We start from the raw sequence: 21,110 nt of genomic DNA, 5'->3' as shown, positions 1-21,110 counted from the left end.
AAATCTGATTTGTCATTGAACATTGTATCCACAGAAATTTTGTCTGGCATATTCTTGATCTCCTCTTTAAACTCTGGTGCAACATCGATCTCGTTGGGTAATTCTTGGTGGTCGTCTAAAGTCAACTCGGTTCTCTCTGCTTTGAATCCCTCAATATAGACCTCTTTGGGAGGACTATTTATTTCTTGTTGTACCTCTTTCAAAATTTCTTTTGTTATGATAGCATCATTTGGAGGTGGACGGTAGAAGAGACCAAACTTGGCATCAAACTTTTTCTCCAGAGCAGTCATACGGTCTGATAATTTCATCACCTCCATATACAGATCGTCTATGCTAGCCATAGTAGGCTCTGATACCAATTAATGTAGAACTAATTCACAGCTAGATGACTAGGAATTAATTCCAGAATAGGATCACAGGTGCTGCCAGTTGATAGATTGAACAAAAGAGATGTCGCAAATCTTGGACTTGTCTTCTCAGATCTTTTAATAGCAGCAGGTGTGGTGATAGCAGAGAAAATAAAATAGAGAGAGAAATAAATAGAAAATAAAGGAGGGGGGAAGGGGGATAGGTTGGGTCGAGAATCTCACTCTTCCCTAGGGCATCTCACCCAAGCTGTCTCTCACAACACTGCATCTCACAGTTTTCCAGCACAAAGCTTTCTTTTTTTTTCATTCAATCGTGGGTTGTAGATCAGCCTTCTTCCTTTATTTATAAACTTTAAATTGATTACAAAATTGGATCCTTCCTTGCATGGAAAGGAAAGAAATCCCCTTACAACTAGATATTATCCTATTTGGAAACTAATTATAAATCAAATCAAATCTCTCCCTTTTTTTTTTTAAGATGAGTAAATATTTTATTAACAAAAGGAGAAGAACATACAAGGGAGAAGGGTCCAGGCTTAAGCCAACTAGGAGGCCAAACCGCAGGAAATCAAAACTAATACAAAAGACAGCACAGAGCTACTACAAGGAAAGATGGGGGCAGCTTCCAACTATCAGCTCAAGTAGGCTGAATAAGGCCAACCTGAAGGTTCCAAGAAGAAATGATATGGCAGTTTTTTGGGTTAGAGGGGAAGGGGCGGGGGAGACGGGTGTGAATGCTCCGGACTTTAGAAGTAACATCAAAATAGATAGCTTTCCAAATCTGATCTGAAAACACAGATTTGGGGGTCCATCGACGAATGTTGCGCTCCATTCAGAGATGATTGATAGTAGCACAGAAAGCCAATTTACCCACAGTGTCAAAGATGGAAGGGCTAGAGAATGTCATATCAATCCAAATGCATTCTCTATCAAAGGGAAGGATGGGCCTGATATTGGGCCAGCATTTGGAGAGAACAGACTTTCAAACCAGGAAGGAGAAAGGGCAAGAGAAGAAGGGGTGGGGAATGTCTTCATTACCTGAGGAACAAAGACAGCAACAAGGATTAGAAGGGATAAGGCGGTGGATGAGAGGCTTGGGTGGGGAGACAGTTGGTAAGGCATCACCAGAGGGTGAAGCTGTTGCGCAGAATGTGGCCCTTAAACTAGACCAACTTATGACAAGGAACAGCCAGGGAAGAAAATCAAATGTGGGCCCACGTCAAGGCAGAAGAGAAGGAGCCAATGGAAGAGGGGAGCCAGATGCATTTGTCTCCTCTTCCTTGATGGCCCGGGGGAAGAGGGGGGAGGGAAGACCAGATATCCTGAAGCGGAGGGGATGATTGGGGGGGACTAGCCCATGGGGGAGAGGATAGAGGAGACCCGAGCATTGGGAGGGAGATCAGAGGAGTAGATGTCTTTCGGAGTGAGGATATGAGAAAGGATACCCGAAGGATGCCACATGTCTTTCCAAAGGGAGGTAGAGTTGCCATTTCCAATGGAATGAGAGATGGTAGTGAAAGCAAGGGGTCTATGCTCAAGGATCTTCCTCCAAATCTAGGAGGCATCAGAGATGGAAGGGGCTATCCAAAGGGAGTTGTGCTTGAAAATACCAGAGTGGATCCATTCGACCCAGATGCTTTTATGGTTGCAGACAATTTTCTAAATAAGTTTAAGGACTCCAACTGAATTGGCATCCTTGATTCTTCTGATCCCCAGACCACCTTCAAATTTGGGTAGGCAGACCTTCTTCCAACTGAGAGGCCTGAGGAACCTAAAAGAATCTGAGCCTTTCCAAAGGAATGAGCAAAGAAGACTCTCAAAGGATTTGATCACCGAAGCAGGAAGGATGAAGGTGCCAAACCAATAGAGATACATGGACTGGAGGACTGATCTGATCAAGGTAAGGCGACCAGCAAAAGAGAGGAGCTTGCCGTTCCAATGCTGGAGTTTCTTCCTAAGATGGTCAAGCAGGAGGGTGCAGTGGTGGGAAAGCCTGGAGGAGATGAGGGGCAGGCCAAGGTATTTGATGGGGAGGGAGCCAAGAGGGGTGCCAGAGTTGACCCTTTCTAGATAAAATAGAATTCCTACTTTCTAAAATTAGAAACTAGCTATATAATATCTTCCTAAATATTAGAAGAATATATGAAAATGGAAACTATATCAATCAAAGATTTCCTAAAATCTTTCAGCCTAACTCCTCCATATGAGCTGGCTATGGGGCCCACGAATCAAGAGGGAACCTTCTTCAAGTCTTCTCCACATCACGAGCTGGCAGTGGGGCCCATATTAGTTACTGTTCACATGAACAATAACTTGTGAACAGTAAATATATATATATATATATATTTTGAAGTTGATTCTTAGCCTTCTTCTCAGTCTCTGATCTGCATCACGTATTAAAGGGGGTCGGGTTCGGTCAGGCTACAACGAGTCAGTTCAAGTCGGGGCCATAAATGTGTTGGGCCCAGTCGGGCACCCAACGAGCTAGCTACCTGCATCGTGAACGCCCGTTTATAAAAATGTTGGGCTTAAGCCCGACATGTTTATTAATTGGACCAGTCCAAGTCAGGCCATAAACGTGCTGGGCTCGGTTGGGTCTACAGGTGCGGGCTCAGAATTGACACCCCTAGGATGGAGGACCAACTTTTGGTATGAAAGGGAGAGTGAGGATGAGAGCCACGAGAGCATGAAGCAGGTTCAAAGGGTTTATCGGGAAGGAGGGTTGAAGAGGTTTTTCCGATAGAAGGAGAGGGAGGGATGGAAGGAACAGTGGCAATGAGAGGAGAGGGTGGAGAGGGAGGGGTGGAAGGGTTAGTTGCAGGTGGAGAATGGCCACCGGCAATGGCGGCAGCCAGCAGCGAGCAGCGGGCAAAAGGGGAGGTGGTTCATGGGAGGATTGTCGCTGAAGAAATTTCCGAAATCCGATTAAATTAAAAGTACATGACCCATCCAATCCGATTGATTAATCTTCTCTACAAGCTACTTTGTTCTCTCATTACTACTGCAGGTTCTCTCTATTCAATTTCTTATTTCTACCACCAACAAGTATAGTTAGGTTTGGTGGTGAATCCTAGGTCATGTGTGAGAGAGAGAGATTACTGCATTAGGGCGATCAAACTCTTGTTCCGTGCGATCTCTTGCTAGCTTTAATGGTTTTAGATCAATTTTGCATTGGGGCTCTTTCAACTAATTGAAGTGAATAATCATATAATGCTACTGTCATAAGTGTATGATTGATGATGCTTAATTTATTTATGTTAAAATAGAGGATGACTCATGCCCTTGCCCCCCTCCCCTCCCTTCTCTAAGCTCCGGCCTCCATGGCTGCCCCCTACTGGGGGGCCTTCCCCTGCTGCTACCTCTCTTTCTCCAAGCCCTGAACTTCCTCCCACCAACTCCGCCCCATCCCTTCATACCAATTCCCCCCATAGCTAATGCCTAGAATTCTCATCACACTTTGACCGTCTCAACTCCTGTGGATGGTCTACCACTTCCTTTGTGCCTCCCTAGTCTCTGGATGAATCCCTGTTAGCAATGTGCCTGATAGGCCTCCTTGACGATAAAGCCTCCCGATGGTCTGGCTCCCATATTAGCCACTTCCTTGGCAATCGGCCTCCTTTTCACCTGGTTAATCATTCTCTGCTGAAGCAATGGAGGCCTGCTGGCATGGTAGACACATTCTTGATGGATCACGGATTCTTTCTGTTCAAGTTTTCTGAGGAAAGTGATAAAATTCGCTACTTGGAGCGAGGTCCGTGGCTTATGGGACGCAAGCCTATTTTCCTCAAATCTTGGAACTGACTTCTTTTGAATCGGGTGGACTACTCCACCATCCCCCTCTGGATTTCTCTTTCGGGTCTTCCTCTACATTTTTTGTGCAAAGATGGCTTGAGCATTTTCGGCTCTGTGATTGGCACCCCTATTTGTTCCGATGCTAGAACCAACAAGAAGGACCGACTTGCATTCGCTCGAATCTGTGTTAAAGTGCCTGTTTCTGTTGCCCTCCCTTCTCTCACCGTCCAGGATGGAGATGCAAACTGCTTCCAACAACCCATACATTATGACTGGCATCCCCCTAAATGCTTGTGTTGCAAGGTTTTTGGCCACGATACTGCGGCTTGTCTCCCCAAAGCCCCAATGGCCTCTACCTTTGCTCCTACCTCCCATAGAGACCATTCGCTCATGTCGGTTTCGGAAGATTGTCCATTTATTTCTCCTCCGACGAGGGGTAGAAGCCAGGCCAGGCGGCGCCGATCCCATCATTCTCCCATCCACCCATCTAGGCTGCGACCGGAGGTCTCTGAGGATGTTCTGCCTGTTGGTCAAAATCGCTTTTCGAGTTTGCAGTCTGATGTGGAGTTGGAGCAGCAGCCTCCCCTTGTCTGTCCTCTTGCCAGAGTTCATCCCGACGGTTCCCAAGACGTCTCTTATGGCAATAGCTCCCATGCCTCATCATCCTCTGCCTCTTCGACCTCTGACGAGCTTTCCTCTTCTACTGAAGACTCCTCTGATGGTGACTCCTCAATGGCTGAAACCTCAAACAATGACGATTCTCCTCTAATGATCGCTGCAACCTGCCCCTTGCTAATACTTCTTCTGGAAAGACCACTTCTGATCTAACCAAAAAGCCTTTTGTCCCATCCACTTCGGTCCAATCTCCTACTGGTCCATCTGCTGAACCGGTTGAACCTTCTGGTAACCCATCTGTTCCACCTTTTGATAACAAGGCCCTTTTAACCCTCTCTAGCCCATCTTCCCAGGCTCATCCTTTAGACGTCTCCCTTCTCGGCCCAATACCTTTTTCCACCTCCACTTCAGCCCAGCCCACCTTCACTGATATCCATGGTCCTCCCTACCTTAACCCTACCCAGCCCATCATGGCCAACTTGGATCCTAACACCACGACCTGTCGGACCTCTCTTGACCCTCCTTGTTCGCCCGCCTCAATTGATACCTCGACGCCAAGAAGCTCGCCTGGAAGCCCTGCCAAGGTCGCAAACCTGCCTCTTTGAAACCCGCACCTTCTACTCCTGATGTCACCCCCTTGCATCGATCTTACCAGCGGCAAAGTCCCTGCCCCCTTGTGCTCCCCCCTGCACCATCCCTGCAGAGCATAAGTTGCCTCCCTCTCCCAGTGCCTGATGTCGCAAGCCTTGGCCTAGAATCTTCAAGGTCTGAACTCCCCCAATAAACAAGTTGCCACCCCTTTTCTTATCAAGGACCTTCGTCCTGGATTTTGTTGCTTGTTGGAAACTCACATTACAAGCATTCCTTCGCTCGCATTGCCTCCTACCTAGCCCCAGGCTGGTTTTTCTCACCAACCATTCTCACCATCCAAATGGGAGAATCTGCATCCTCTGAGACCCAAAAATCCAATCCATTTCCCTCATCTCTACCTCTTCCTAGCTCCTTCACCTGCCCATCTCCGACCTTGTTTGCAGCTTCTCCTTTTTGTTCACTGCTATCTATGACTCCAACAGTATGGCTATTAGAGAAGCCCTTTGGAATGACCTCCGCACTTTTGCTAGGTATATAGGCTCTCGTCCTTAAGGGATTTGTGGTGATTTCAAAGTTGTTCGATACTCTCATGAAAAACAAGGAGGCGGTCTCCAAAATTTGGTAAACATTGAGTCCTTCAATGATTGCATTGAGGACATAGCAATGGACCTCCGCTGGTCTGGTATCAAGTTCTCATGGAACAACAAAAAAACTGGCTCTTCTCGTATTGCTTGCAAGCTTGACAGGATGCTTGTCAATGAGGCCTGGCTTTCTACTTTCCCTTCATCCCATTCTTCTTTTGAGCCCCCATCCATCTCTGACCACAGCCCCATCTACCTCTCAATTCATCCCTACACTTCCTTCGGTCCTAAACCATTTAAATTCTTTGATATGTGGACCTCTCACCCCGACTTCCCTAAGATTGTAAAGGAAGCCTGGCTCAAGCATGTCCAAGCTTTTTCAACGCCCCTTATTGCCTTCTCCAGGAAGCTCAGAAATGTTAAAGAGGCCTTAAAGCTTTGGAATACTAACACTTTTGGGAACATCTCTTCTCTTCTTACTGATTGCAGGAACCAGTTGACCTCCATCCAGATCCGGCTTCAAACTGACCATCTGAATCCCTCTCTTGCTGAGGAGAAATCTGAATCTACAAATCTTTCAGCTCTATTAGCCTAGGAAGAAAGTTTTCTTAGGTAAAAATCCAGAATCAATTGGCTGGAATTAGGAGACTTTAACTCCTCCTATTTCCACCGATCTTTGAAGGCCATAAACAACTTCAACTCCATCACCATGCTATCAAATCCTGATGGGTCCCAAGTTTCTAAAGTGGATGAGATCAAAGAGGTTGTTGTCAATCATTTCAAGCTTCTATTCAACCCGGCTGCTTCCCCAGCTTTGCCCATTCTAGAGGGGCTCATAAACAAATTTGTCCCAATCAATTCTGCTCCAACGCTCTGGGTCGTCCCCTCTAATGATGAGATTACCGCTGCCATCCTCTCCCACAAAGCCAGCAAAGCTCCGGGTCCCAATGGATTCAGCATGGCCTTCTTCACTGCTGCTTGGGACATCATTAAAGTGGATCTTATCCAAGTAGTCCAAGAGTTTCTTCTTCAACCCCAGCCAGATCAAGGCTATCAGTCATACCTTCCTTTGCCTTATCCCAAAGAAGGAGGGTGCAGACACAATGCATGACTTCAAACCGATCTCTCTTCGGAATCTCCTCTACAAGTTTATTGCACAGATCCTTGCCAATCGGATCAAGATCCTCATTGACACCCTTGTTAGTGACAACCAGTCTGCCTTCATTCCAAGAAGGTCCATTGGAGACAATATTCTTCTTTGTCATGAGCTTGTTAGAGGATTTGACAGAAAATCCCACCCCGCCCCCAGCAGGTAGCAACTCTTATGAAAATTGTCATACACAAGGCTTTTGACTCCTTAAGATGGGATTATATTGTTTCAGTTCTCAGCATTATGGGCTTCCCCCCTGTCTTCACCAACTGGATCTTTCACTGCATTGCCTCCCCAAACTTTCAGTGTTGGTTAATGGCAGCTCGACGGGATACTTCTCCTGTTCTACTGGCATTCGTCAAGGATGCCCTCTGTCCCCTTATATATTTTGTCTTGCTATGGAGGTTCACTCCCGTTGTCTTCAAGGTGGTTCGGACCAGGGTACCATCTCCAAATGCAAGACCTTCAGGGTCACTCACCTTGCTTTTGCTGATGATCTGATGATCCTTTCTCGAGCTGATGATTCCTCTCTTGACACTATTATGCATGCCTGAGCCTCTTTGCTTCAATGTCTGGTCTTTGCATCAACCCTAGGAAATCTCTCATCTTCTTGACTGGGATTTCGGAAGCCTCCAAGCTCTTCCCCCTTCAGAAAACAGGTTTTGCTTTGGGCTCTCTCCCGGTCAAGTATTTGGGTCTTCCACTCATCCCTGCAAGGCTCTCTAGCCATCACTGCTCCCCCATGCTGGATATCAACAGAAAGCGTCTCCAATTATGGAAAGGAAAGCTTTTATCCTTTGCGAGCCGTCTTGAGCTCATCAGATCTGTCCTTCAAGCATCCTATATCTACAGGTCTAGCATCTATGGTTTGCCCAAGGCAATCATGGCCAAGCTGGAATGTTTATTTGTTTCCTTCCTTTGGAAAGGATGTGAATCCTCTAGATTTCTCCGCCCCCTTAGTTGGGATGTTGTTTGCCTTCCCAAAAATGAAGGGGGTCTTGGTTTGAGACGCATCAAAGATGTCAACATGGCAGGCATCATCAAGCTTATTTAGAAGGTAGCTACTAAAAAGAAAAGCATTTGGGTGGACTGAGTGTATTCGTATCCTCTCAAGCGGGAAACCTTTTGGTCGGTCCGCTCTCCATTTGATGCCTCCTGGGGTTGGCGCAAGTTAATCTCTTTAAGATCTAAGGCTTCCAGAATTATTTCCACTCCTATTGGGGATGGTACATCCACCTATCTTTGGCTGGACCCTTGGCATCCTAAAGGGCTCCTCCCTTAAATCCTCAATGCTAGAAATATCTATAATTCTGGGCTCCCAAGACATGCTATGGTTGCTGATATCATCTCTGCTGGTTCATAGCTCCCCCCTGTCCCTGCCTCCAACCAATTAGATGAAATCTGGTCCTCTCTTCCAAGCATCCCTCATCCGAGTCTTAGGAAATATGATACTATTGTTTGGAACCATGCCTCAAATGGTAAATTCAGTGTAAAATCGGCCTGGGACTTTTGTAGAAATCATGGTCCTCCCTCCCCTTGGCATAAGCTCATCTGGTTCAAGCACCACATCCCTCGTCAAAACTTCATAGCCTGGCAAGTCTTTTTTAATTGCCTCCCCATGCAAGCTCTCGTCATTTAAAGAAGGATCCAAGTCTCTCCTTTATGCTACCTTTGTGGTTCCGGTCCAGAAGATAGGAATCACTTCTTTTTTGCTTGCCCTGTCTCCTCCACCATCTGGAAGCTTGTTCTCTCCAAATGTTGGCCGGTTAATAGAAGAATTCTCCCCTTCCAAAGAGAGTGGGTTTGGGTGGATATGACCTTCCAAGGGAAGACTATTTGTGACTACGTAGGAAAATTTGCCTTCTATGCTACTTTAAATCAAATCTGGATGGAGAAAAATCATAGGAAACGGACCTCCAATTCTCGGCCGTTTGGAAAGATTTGGAACCCCATCTTCTTTGATGCCAAAGCAAAGATCTCAAAAGTTTCATCCTCTTGCCCCCCTCCCCCATAAATTGTCACACTGTTGCTTCCTGGGAGCTCCCAAGCTTGGTATTCAGGAATCCTGTATCCCCTTGAGGGTTTTGCTTTCTTTTTTTCCCTCCCCACTTTTCTGGGTTTTTTTTTTCTTTTTTTCTTTTTTTCTTTTTTTTTGGTAATGAATTATTTTTTCACCCAAAAAAAAAAGTATAGTTTTTCAAGTTCTTCACTTAAGATTCCTTTTTCTAGAAGGTTGAAAATAGGGTTATTTTTCTAGATTAAGCAATTCCGCCATCCGATCAATCTGAATTTGAACACACGTTCATCATCCCTAGATTAGAATTTGATTCATATCTAAGACAATTTTGATGGTCGGATCATGAGATATTTTATTATTTCCAATTCTGCCCTTGCCTATTAATGAAATCTGTAAAATTTTGAGATCTGAATCTATATTTCTTTAATTACTTTCAATGTAGCCATCAGATCGTGATCAACTTTTGAGGGTTAGTAAAGCTACCCTAGGGGAGGCTACAACTGAATTTGAGGAGCATCTGACCTATGGATTGAAAGAAAAGTCAGATTTAATCATTCTCATCTTTTGAAGGATGATAATACGTGTCAAAGGGAATTAAATCCTCTGGCCTTCCTAAGTTCGGAAGCGATAATAATAACAATGAGGTGATTTGATTAATTCATCCAGCATAGAATCAATGACTAATTATAATCCAGATAAGGAGTCAAATGTGTCCGAAAAAAATAGGCGCATTGATTGTCCATAATGTAATGTCTAGATGAAGTGATGGAAATGAAAGGATGAGCCATTTAATTAAAATCAGTGAGACAAGTGATGAGCACAATAATGTGTGAAATCTTAGGGATATAAGTGTACATTTTGCCCCACTTTGGATAGTACTACTTTTATTTTGCTTGTTTTTTTTAGTTTCCAAGTCTACAAGAGAAAGTGCTTAAAGTGAATCAAGAACCAGTCCAAGCTTGAACCAACTTGTCCAAAGGTGGGACCCACTCATTGGTACCACATCCTCTCTCCTACAAAATCCTGAAGATTATTCTCTCTCCTTGCCACCTCACACGATCTTGAAGATGCTATGCAGAGATTCCTTTCTGATTTAATCAAGATTGCAAGATATTGGTTAATATTGCAAGGAATAGAATTTGTTAATTTTGGAAACAGATTCTCTCTTTCCTCACACAATATCTCAGAGAATGAGGAATTTTACCAAGATTTTATTTAATTTTATTTTCTTTCTTTTCTTAAAGAAGACTTGTAGAAGGAAGGAGGCAAGACCAAAGCCCTATAAAAGCCCTTTCCTCCCCCCCTCCTATATTATTATTCCCCTTAATTTATTTTCTAGTTTATGCTTAGTTCTCTTCTCTCTCTCCCTCTCTCACTCACTTTAGTTTTAGTTCTTCTTTATTTTTGCTTTAATCACTTTTGTAATAGCTTTTTATGTCAATTAATGCAAGCACTCTTTTATTCTTATTCAGCCTTATTATGTTTATGATTTATCCAATTGAGTTGTAATTTTTAAAGTTATAGTTCTAGGCATAAATCTAGGTGACAAGATCACGAGCCGTGGAGCATCTTTTTTTTTTCAAGTTCAGTTTTTTTTTTCAATATTTGTTTTCTCTAGTACTAGAAATTTCAGATTTTGTTTATTCCAGATCTGGTTTTTAGTACTGGTAGTATCTCAAATCACCCAAGCTTTCAAGTTCAAGCATTGATTCAAGTAAGTAGGCTCCTTCAGTAATCTTCTCTCCCCCCTCTCATTCCCTCTTCTGACTACCCTTTCTTTCTTAATTTAGGATTTTAATTTCAGTCGTTATATTATTGCTATCCCTTTCTCCCAAGGTTCATGGCTAATGTATGTGTTGGCTTTGCCCCTCCTAGCCATAGAACCATCAATTTATTGCTTTTATTTTAATTGTCTCCCTTTCCCTAAAGCCAAGTAGAGTAACCCTTGTAAGAATGACTCTCTGGTCAAGTAGGGAAGCTCATATTATGATGCATCCCTCGGGGCTAAGTAGAGAAACCTACTTGTGAGTCTCTCTCTAGCTTTATCCCCTTTCTTTTACTTTATTTTGATTTCAGCATTTTTTTCCTTTATTGTTTTTTTTTAATTGCGTGGGTTGTTTTTATTTTCAGTTATTTATTTATTTAATTTTAATTACGTGGCTTGCGTCTTTAAATTCTTAGATGACGAATGGTTAGGACGTTATTTTAGATACATATGTTTAGGGCGGTAGTTAGAATTAGATCACAACCATTAATAGGTTCACTTTCGCATTATTAAAATAAGCAAAAAAATAAAGTGGCTGCTCTCCCTAAGTTCGACCCGTAGCTACACTGATCCGTACACTTGTGGTTACATTTAAGATCTCAAACAACAAGCTCATGAGGTAAGCAAAATTAGGAATATGGGGCTTAGAGCCTAACCCCATAAATGACAAAATAGAGATGGGCAGGTACCAAAGTCATCAGGTATGTAAACCAGTTGTGAACTTATGAGAAGGGTGGGGGGTATGCAACAAGGGAGGAAGATGAGAGGAGATAGGAGAGGTGATTATAATACAACACAAGACATGGTTGGAAGAAGAGTGACCATTGTGATGCCCTCAGCCCAAGGAGAAAAGGATAAAATCTGCCACAATGATGACAACAGGCCTAGCTTCAAGGTCTCCAAGTGAAGGCTTTAGTAATGAGCCCAGATTCCAGCCCAAGCTCAGAAACAATCACGAGAACAAGCCACGAACAAGACCAAGCCCAAGCACGAAGTTGCATGCATTATGTCATAAAGAACAAAATTCATTGCATTGTATGTGGGTTCACATGGTATCCACAAGAATGATAAGAGAAATTCAGGAGATGAATTCGAAGTCGTATGCATTCCACCAGGTGCAACAGGCCTTCTTTAAGTTTTTGGACTGCGGTCCTACTCAAGGTGGCTTTCATAGCTGGATTTCATGTCACTAGATAGGGTTTGATAAGAAATAGGGCTGAAACAATTTTATTATAGGTTAAGTGGTTTGAGAGTTATGATCAGCCAAAATTCATTTTGCTTTGCAGTAACAATATCCTACATTCCTACTTCAATTGTAAGTCAGCTTACAAGCTAGGACTTGGTTGGAGTAAGGATATATTATCATATGGGCTGTTAGGGAGCTAAAGGGGGCTGATTAAAGCTTCTAGAACAGTAGAACTTCTACTTCCTTAAGTGTTAGGAATTGGGCTCATTTTTCAGCAAGTAATTTCTGCCATGCCCTAGCAAGCAACTGTAGATTATTACCCCAAGGCCCAAGCATGAATTTGAACATCAAGGAAGTGTTCTTTGTATAGCTTAGTGTCACCACTAAGTGGATTTGCATACACTCTTCAAGGTAGATTCCTCAAAGCTTAGGTTATTTCATAGTATGGTCTCTTCTCTACTTATCTTCTTGCTCTACCTTCTGCTTTCTATTTCTCATTACATTACAGCCATGTTTGGTATAGGATCTCAAATTGTCCAGATCTGTATTGATATCAGGCAGGACCAATCCAATCTATCATGTATACTGGATTAGCCTATTCCAAACAAGGATTCAAGGATCATCTGACATTTGACAAGATCAGCCAACCAAAGTTAATTTTAACTAGGGTTGGACAATCAGAGTTAACTTCAGCCAAGGATCGGACCATCTTAGCAAAAGGGTTTGGTATTGTAGAATTATATGTCATTGATGGGAAATGTATTTGTTCAACGTATAGTTGCCAAGGCGACTAGGCAACCCAAGGCATTGGAGGGGCACCTAGGCAACCAGGCGCCTGTCTAAAAGTTGCCTAGGCGCCCTAGGCGTGCAGTATATGATTATATGTAATATATAAATGGAAATTTTATATGCTTATATGCAAAATAGAAGCTATATCAATGCAATATGTTATGATTATGCTAGTAATGACCTAATATGAGAAAATCAACATGTAATAAATAAAATATAGGATATAATATAACCATAATCATTGAAAACAAAGCAACAAACATAAATCAACATAAACTTGTGAAGTATCAACAAGTCGTGTTGTCGCCTTAAACCCAAGAAAAAGCCTGGACACCTAGGCGGTACCTAGGAAACGCCATGACAACTATGTCCAATGTCATTGATAAGAGATTTAGGTATGTAGCTGCCATTTTTTAGATCTTAGGAACAACCAAGGATAAATCAATATCTCACTCTTCTACTACGTTCTTCTTCTTTCTTCTTTCATCCAAGTTTTTCTTGATTGGTATTCTTCATGGAGCCACAACAGTCTACTTTCTAATTCTCCTTGCTTCTAACCCATTTTTTAATCATCTTTTTAGACTATTATATCGATAACTCCTCTATCAATCAATATTGACTCCTAGTTGTCATAACGCCATGAGCAGCATATTACAGGCATATTTGTTGAATTATGCAACCCAAAATCTTAAAATATTAGGTGGAGAGGCCTAGGTGGTATATTCCCAATCCCCCCCCCCTTCACATGTTGCCCGACTTTTTGGGTGGCAGCACATGTGATATGTGTATTACAGGCATATTTGTCGAATTATGCAATCCAAAATCTTAAAATATTAGGTGGAGAGGCCTAGGTGATATATTCCCAATCCCCCCCCCTTTCACGTGTTGCCTGACTTTTTGGGTGGCAGCACATGTGATATGTGTGGCGGCCCCTCATTTGGGTAGTCATACACGGATGGTTCCGGTACGGCAATACCACATTGAATTATCCAACCCAAAACCTTAAGCTACAAGGTGGAGAGGCCTAACTAGCACATCACCAACAATATTTGCTATGTTCCACTTGTTTTCTGTATTCCAGAAATATTTTTCTTTTTTTTTTTTTTTGGAGGAATAAATAAATTCATTACCAAGAGAAGAAAGAATATACAAAGGGGGGAGAGGGGGGAGACAACAAAGGCCAACCAACAAGGGCAGCCCAACAAAGCCAAGGACTAACAATGATACATAAATGGGGGGAGGGAGAAAGTCATAAGAAGGTCAAGGGACCAACTACAACAAACAACACCAACACAATGATACATTAATGGGGAGGGGATAAAATAGAAGAAGGGAAGACCCCAAGAGACAACAATAAGCTTGTTCCCTGGGGTATTGCGAACTAAACGATGGCAGATGCAACCAAATTTGGAGCTAACATCAAAGTAGATGGCTTTCTATCGAATGAACGGGAGTTGGAAGTCAATCTACAAAGATTGCGTTCCATCCAAATATGGTTGATAGCAGCACAAAAGGCAAGTTTTCCCACAGTATCACAAATAGAAGATCCACCAAATGTCATGTCCACCCAGATCCATACTCTACTCAGGGGAAGGATACGTCTCCTAGAAGGCCACCGGGAAGAGAGAACTCTAATATTTTCCATATGCATGGACCCCCAAAAACATAAAGCGATTGGTCATGTTTGGCATCAAGGCATGCCTTGTCACCTAGGTGACAACTTGACAACAATGAATTTATTTGTTAACCTAGACAGCCTACATCTGTGGGACCTAGTTCTCTTCGATCGATGATCTTTGCTGCATCAAGCAGCAAACCGTCTGTTTTTGTTGACTTTGGGTTTCATAGGTGAGGGGGGTGGTGGGGCTTGGGAGTTAAAATCATTGATTTTTGCATACTTAGTTTTTCTTATTATTGGTAATTGTGTTTGTCTTCTTTGAAATATAAAGACCTATATATATTATGAGATAATTACATTCCACGATGCATATAAAAGGGAAAAAGGCTGGAATACGCAAATTCTGCATTTCACATTCTTCTTTAATGACATTAAATGGAGCAGAGTGCTCTGGTCTCTCTTCCCCCCTGCCCCCCTCTTTTTCTTTATTTTTTTTTTAAATCCTTGTGAAATGGGGTAAGTTTGGGCTTCATTCTCTTGAACTGGTTTTTATCTCTTCACTGTCTTTACATTTTCCGTTTCATTTTCTTGCATTATCTTATATTCTCTGCCGACCCAGTCTCCTCTCAACTTTTATGTCTTGTACAACTTTCCAGCCTTTCAGAAAACTTTGCTACCAATCATGAGAACAGTAAAAACATCACCAACAACAACAACAGTGACCAGAAGTCCAGCAGCAGAAATAACAACAAAAGTATGACACAGCCATGATAAAGAGCATACAGATCTGTGAAGCAGCAACCAGCGTAGTGAAATATTGCAATTCCTAACCAAGGATAGAAGAGACTGGGAGTTATTCAACACATAATCCCTTGTCAGAACACCATCAGAGAGAAGTGAGCATAGTTCAAAAGTAAGATCTTTAACCTGCCATATCATGAAATTCAATCACTGTCAGGATATTTGAACCATGGTTTCCATAAAATCACATGGTTCTGGGAATGGTATATTACAGATTATATGCACCAACTAATCAAAACAGAGAAAAAACAGCTTAAGCCACCGGCTATCAGTAGAAAATTGAAACCAACCTTTGAATAATGAAGCTGGCAAAGATCACGAATAAACGATGAAGAAAGACGAGAGGATATGGATGTTTTTGCTCCTTTATATGCATCCCATGATGTTGATAAATCCACAGTAAAATACATAAAAAATGGAACCACCCAGGAATCTTTAAAGAACCTATCAATAATCTCTCGCATCACAAACCCATTATTCAGAAACTCTGGTGAATAGAACAACAAAACATACAACCATCCGGCTTGTGATGCCAATGCCACAGTCCGGTGCTCAGGATCAGGGTAATGGTGGAACATATTGTACAAATCACAATCCCTCAAGCGAACGATAACAGATTCCACAACCTGCTTTGGGAAAGGAAATCGGAGTAAAAGATCTTCAGGCTTTTGAATAGAGACTATTGAAGAGCTCCAAGGAGGCGAATGAGTTTGACGAGGTGGGCCCAATGGAGATGGGTGAACACGACATAGCAAACACATGGGTTCAATATTAGGGGCATTGAAATAACGAACATAGCGGACATGAGCAACAAGAAGCTTTTCTCGTAAAGAACCGCCCATTCGATGCTCCAGAAGTAGTAGCAAACACCCAAATAAAGCTAATGACTCTGCAAGCAACTGCCGTCCATTCTCGTTGTCCAACACTCCCTCCAGATTACTCGGTAGAGAAGCTCCTCCCTGTGGAATAAGGCAAAACCGTAAACAGAGACAAACACACAACATACACACCCAAATGTAGAAAATGATGATCATAATAGTGATGAGTTCTTCTAAAATCTGACCATTAATTCATTAAGATATTTGAGTAGTTCCTGATGGTACGTCACAATGCCATTTGCGAAAAGGAAAAACCGCTGCATAAATACAGAACAAGATTCCCGGAGCTGGTCCTCCAGAACCTCCAGTTCCCCGCTTCCTTCAATTCTCGCCTCAAAATCATCGGGAGAATCAAAGTACCTGACCGAGGAACTCAGAATCAATTAAGTAATCCAAAGTCGTCCACAATAACAGTCATTTCTAAAGAACAAACTAAAAAAGAAACCAGAAACTCGAATGCACGTCACAGGAGGAGCTGCCCAAGCAAAATGAGTTCCAGAAACCAGTAACAGCCATAGAATATCACGCAACTTGTGCTCCATAACTAATCCCAAACCCCGCAGGAAACATTTAAAGATAGAAACCAATTTTAGAAAATTAAGAAGAAAAGAAACAAAGAGCAGACGAGGACTAACCTAAGATCGAATAGCACGGGATCGTAACGGTGATCACGAAACTCAAGAGGGATTCGACCAGATAAGAGCAACAATTCTGAGATTAGGGCTTGAGTTCTGCTTGCGAAGTTGAGGAGCTCTGGAAACAATGATTCTTGGTCGGCTTTCTGCAGCGTTCCGTCTTCGTCAACGTCTCCGGGAGGATTCATCTCAGCGAACACGGTCAGCACTGAGCACTGGAAAGCGGAAAGACATTAATAGGAAGATCACAGGTGGTCGAGACTCTGCCGGCAGTTAAAACTGAAACTATCACACTTGATGAATTTACCAAAAGGACCTGTCAACCCAGGGTTTCAAAAACAAGAATCGGTGACTCAGATCGGATTGGAATCGGTCAGAATATGTCCCAAGAATTCTAGAATCGGCCATTTTATCTGAAAACCCACCAATTTCTCCGATGATACGATATCAATCTTTTGAGCATCTGGTTCTACTTTATCATGGTTACTTGAGGCCGAAGCAATATTTTGGTTTCAGCAAGTAAGAGGTTTTTAAATAATGGATGAGGATCGAAATATTAAATTTCATCATCTTATGGTCAAATAACTTGGGATGTGTTTGGTATGCATTCCCATTATGAGAATGTGCATTCTCATTCTCACAATGGAGAATGCATTCTTAGTGGAGAATGAGAACGTTGTTTGGGTACATGATTAGTTAAAATGCATTCCTAGTTTTAGAATGCTCATGCATTTTATCGAACAGTTGATGGGCAACACAAGTTACAAGCCAAGTAAACCCAACCATTTCATTGATCACATCTCTTATTTAATTACTGAGATCATCTCAACTCCACCTCCATTTCAATTCTCAAATATTTAAGAATTGAGGCCAGGAAGGATAGCTTCCAGTTCATGGACAAAAATCTCTAGCACAGACATTGCAAAATCTAGTTCCTTCATTTCTAAAGGATCGGTTGCAGTTGAGGCTTATCGAATTGCCTTGCTGAAGGGCCGGGAGCACCAAATAGTCGAGGGATGATCAAATTTGGACTGAACAACTAGGATGAGCAGTGACTTTGGGAACTTGGAGAATCATCAATTTGCAAGTCCAAGCCCGAGACTCTTCTATGCACATCATTGCAGATCCAAAGAACCAGGTGCTCTCAAATTGAAAGTTGGGTCTTCCAAGGGCTTTTCGATTTCTCTCCTACATTGAAGCTGATTCGTTACCCCTATTATTGGCAAAAATATCCTGAAGCCAATCAATCCGCTGCCATCTCTTAACCCCAATTACAATAGAAACCAACTTGAAAACCTTAACTCTCCTTTTGTTTCGTGCAAGAGAAAAGGTGGATGGGGCAGGGGAGCAGTGATGAAAATTTTCAGATTTGAAGGGAAGGAGCACGTGAAACTTAAAGGATAAAGAAAGGGTTCACAGTTCACACAATCAGAGATTCAAGGGTAGGATTGGAGATCTCATATGATCGATGCTACAACATCAGACGAAGAAAAAATCATACTAAACATTCAACAGGGGCACAACTTTTTTTGGTCATTCCCTTCATCAACCTGAGTCACGACTCGCGAAAGCTTCGTTAAAATAGAAGGCCCATCAAGAATGAGAACCTAGAATGGGATTTTTTAGCATTCCAGAACGAGGCCCGTTCTTGAAGACATTCCAGATTTTTAGAACGAGAATATGTACCAAACAGAGTTCTTGGTGTTCAAGAACGCATTATGATCCTAGAATGCATTCTAAGAATGCATACCAAACACATCCTGATATTTTGACGATCTTTATTGAAAGCCTCTTTCAACCTGTTACATCCGATGATGAAAATCTACTTGTTATTATAGCCACCCCCTCCGGAGCTAATGTTCGAGATGTGTTCAGTATTGGAGATTATATGCACCTGACATGATGGGGTTCAAGCATATTTTTCCAAAAGTGTTAGGATGAGATTAAGCCTGACACTTTTAACGTTGTTTATTAATTTTTTTTTTACTACGTTTTTGTCATTTGGCACTAGTCATGTTAGAAAAAGTAATTGTTTGAGATATAAGATATATATTGTCAAAATGGCTTCCTTGCTTGATGTATCTGATACGGCAGGATTTGTCACCGAATAAAGCGAGGACAAGCGGCAACCAAGGGAGGGACACATGTCACCCATCCGATAAAGGCCACACGGCTCCAAACCACGTGAGGGGAAGGTTCCCAAAGGGGGTTTTCCGAAACCTTAGGCCCAGCAACCCTATAAGAGGAAATCGAAAAGGGACCCAGAGGAGGTACGTCGACACCCACCATTACTCCTGTGAATACTGTTCTGCTGGTCACTAACTTAGGCATCAGAGGACTAATCCCGGGGATACCTCTGGGCCTCTACCTTCTGTGCTTGTGCAGGATTAGATCGTAGGGGATTTCGGCAGTAACAATATCCAAGAGGACCCTCACAGGTTGCAGATCATACAAGAAAATAGCAATAAAACAATATCCAACATAGCCATCCACTAAGACCTCTAGAGCCAATACCATGAATAAAACCCCCAAGATTGACAAGGTCACATTGATTAGATATTTTCCCTATGAAGAGCCCCTATTTATGTACACCGGGTTGACTTGCTCTTATCTTTTAAGATAAAATCACCTCTTAATCACAAAAGTTGCACTTCTAAGTGTGATTACACAAACAGTTCGCGAACTATACTTAATAATTCAAGACAACTGGATAGGAATAGAACAAAAAAGAAATGAGAATGGAAGTGAAGACAAAAACGCTTCCATAGAACATAGACAATATACCCTCTTGTAGTATGCTACAAGTATTATGCTTTTTGTAACCCTTTACTTTTGCAGGTAGTAAGTGCAGGAATGGACTTTACTTGTATAAACACACTTGTACATCTACAGGTACATATATGTACGGTTATGTCTTCTGTCTTGCAGGGTAAACCTATATGTATGGTTATGTCTCCTATTTATAGTTTACATATAGGTGTACGTATAGTACACCTATATAGGTATGGTTATGTCTTCTGTCTTGCAAGGTACACCAATATGTATGGTTATGTCTCCTATTTATAGCGTACATACGTATAAGTACACCTATAAATATGGGTATGTCTCTTGCACAAACATATGCACTGGTACATGCATAATAAAATCATTGTCCAAAAAATAAAGCAATAATTCACACCCACACCTGTGTTGTACCGGCCTAGCTCGGGTTAGGTACATGATTGAAAAGGCCCCTGAACAACCCCCACACATGAGAGGAGAGACACTTCTTTCTAAGGAACCCTATGTCCCTTAAAGAATAATTCATATATAAACACCCCAAGGAACTTTCACAAGTTTATAATGTGGGACCAAACAAAAAGCTCACTTTTTTCACTCACCAAAAACAAGCTCAAGGGAGCTAAAAGGTCTTGAGACCTTGATGTTTAAAAACTTTAAAATACCAACAATAAATCTGAACAGACTCCACAGAGATGGTGTTTGCATCTATGCCATAGAGATTTGGACAGACTCAACGGAGATAGTGTGGTGGCTAATAGACTTTAAGAACTGACCTTGGCCTTGGGACATGTTCGCCATTCTCTTTGATTTGCATTCAACTCCAAAAAAATTGAATTGTGTTTGTATTAAAAAAATATATATAAATAAAATAAAAAAGGATGGATCTCTTATTATCATCACTCACAAGTCACAACTTAGCTCTTAAAGGCTAGAGTTGGCAAGATTTTATTTTTTGGTCGAAACTAGAATCGGCACGTTAAATGATTATATCAATTATGAAACCTGATTTCCTTTTTACTTGGTAAATAAAAGCTTTTATGTTCCACACAAAAGCAGATATAAAAAGTGAGATCACAGTTTTCCTAAAGCCACAGTAGGGAGTCACATCTGAATCGTTCCATCGTTCAATCACCAACGATGAAAGAAAACTTTGTCCTATGAAGTGTTCCTTGCTAAGGTAAACCTCATGCCCACCAAGCCATACTCATGCATCAATGTTGAGACATAGAACCCATACGCTGTTGGCCCAATTCTCCCAAGTCAAAAATATTGTGTACCCTATTTTCCGGCCAACGGAGTCAGGTTAATTTTTTTATTTCAAAAAGAACCAGTTCGCTAGCCGATACAAAATTGATCCCAAACACAGGCCCACTTTGGCTGATCTTATGACTAATCCTATAGAACCTTGAAAGTTGAAACCAGCATCCATTTGATTTAGCTCATGGAGCTTAAACAAAGCCACATGTTCCACATCAGGGAAAAACCGAAAACTACTATTGAAGGGAATGCTCTACAAATTGGTAATCTCATTTCTCAAAACCCA

The 21,110-nt window shown here is 42.0% G+C and overlaps 1 protein-coding gene across 9 annotated transcripts in view; it reads right to left on the bottom strand.

Annotated features, from left to right (window-relative positions):
• LOC122062707 (WASH complex subunit 5-like) overlaps positions 1–17,062 on the bottom strand; it is a 176,154-nt gene extending 159,092 nt beyond the window's left edge. For 5 of the 9 annotated variants that reach the window (XR_006135065.1, XM_042626348.1, XM_042626349.1 and 2 more), the window contains exons 1-4: positions 16,787–17,061; positions 16,337–16,511; positions 15,564–16,232; positions 15,256–15,399 (exon numbers count right to left, since the gene is read on the bottom strand). Coding sequence is in view for 6 of the 9 variants with exons in the window: in XM_042626348.1 (XP_042482282.1) it covers positions 15,256–15,399; positions 15,564–16,232; positions 16,337–16,511; positions 16,787–16,974 (1,176 nt within the window). In the remaining 3 variants the exon portion in view is untranslated. Of the gene's footprint in view, positions 1–15,255; positions 15,400–15,563; positions 16,233–16,336; positions 16,512–16,786 lie in introns of all 9 variants that reach the window. The other 4 variants (XR_006135067.1, XR_006135066.1, XM_042626352.1 and 1 more) reach the window with 1 other exon arrangement.
• Between the last annotated feature and the right edge of the window lie 4,048 nt (positions 17,063–21,110).

Source organism: Macadamia integrifolia, unplaced genomic scaffold (genome assembly GCF_013358625.1).
Source record: "Macadamia integrifolia cultivar HAES 741 unplaced genomic scaffold, SCU_Mint_v3 scaffold1091, whole genome shotgun sequence".
NCBI classification, from domain to species: Eukaryota; Viridiplantae; Streptophyta; class Magnoliopsida; order Proteales; family Proteaceae; genus Macadamia; species Macadamia integrifolia.
Note: the sequence above shows the minus strand (reverse complement) of the source record. Positions and strands in the feature narration are given on the sequence as shown.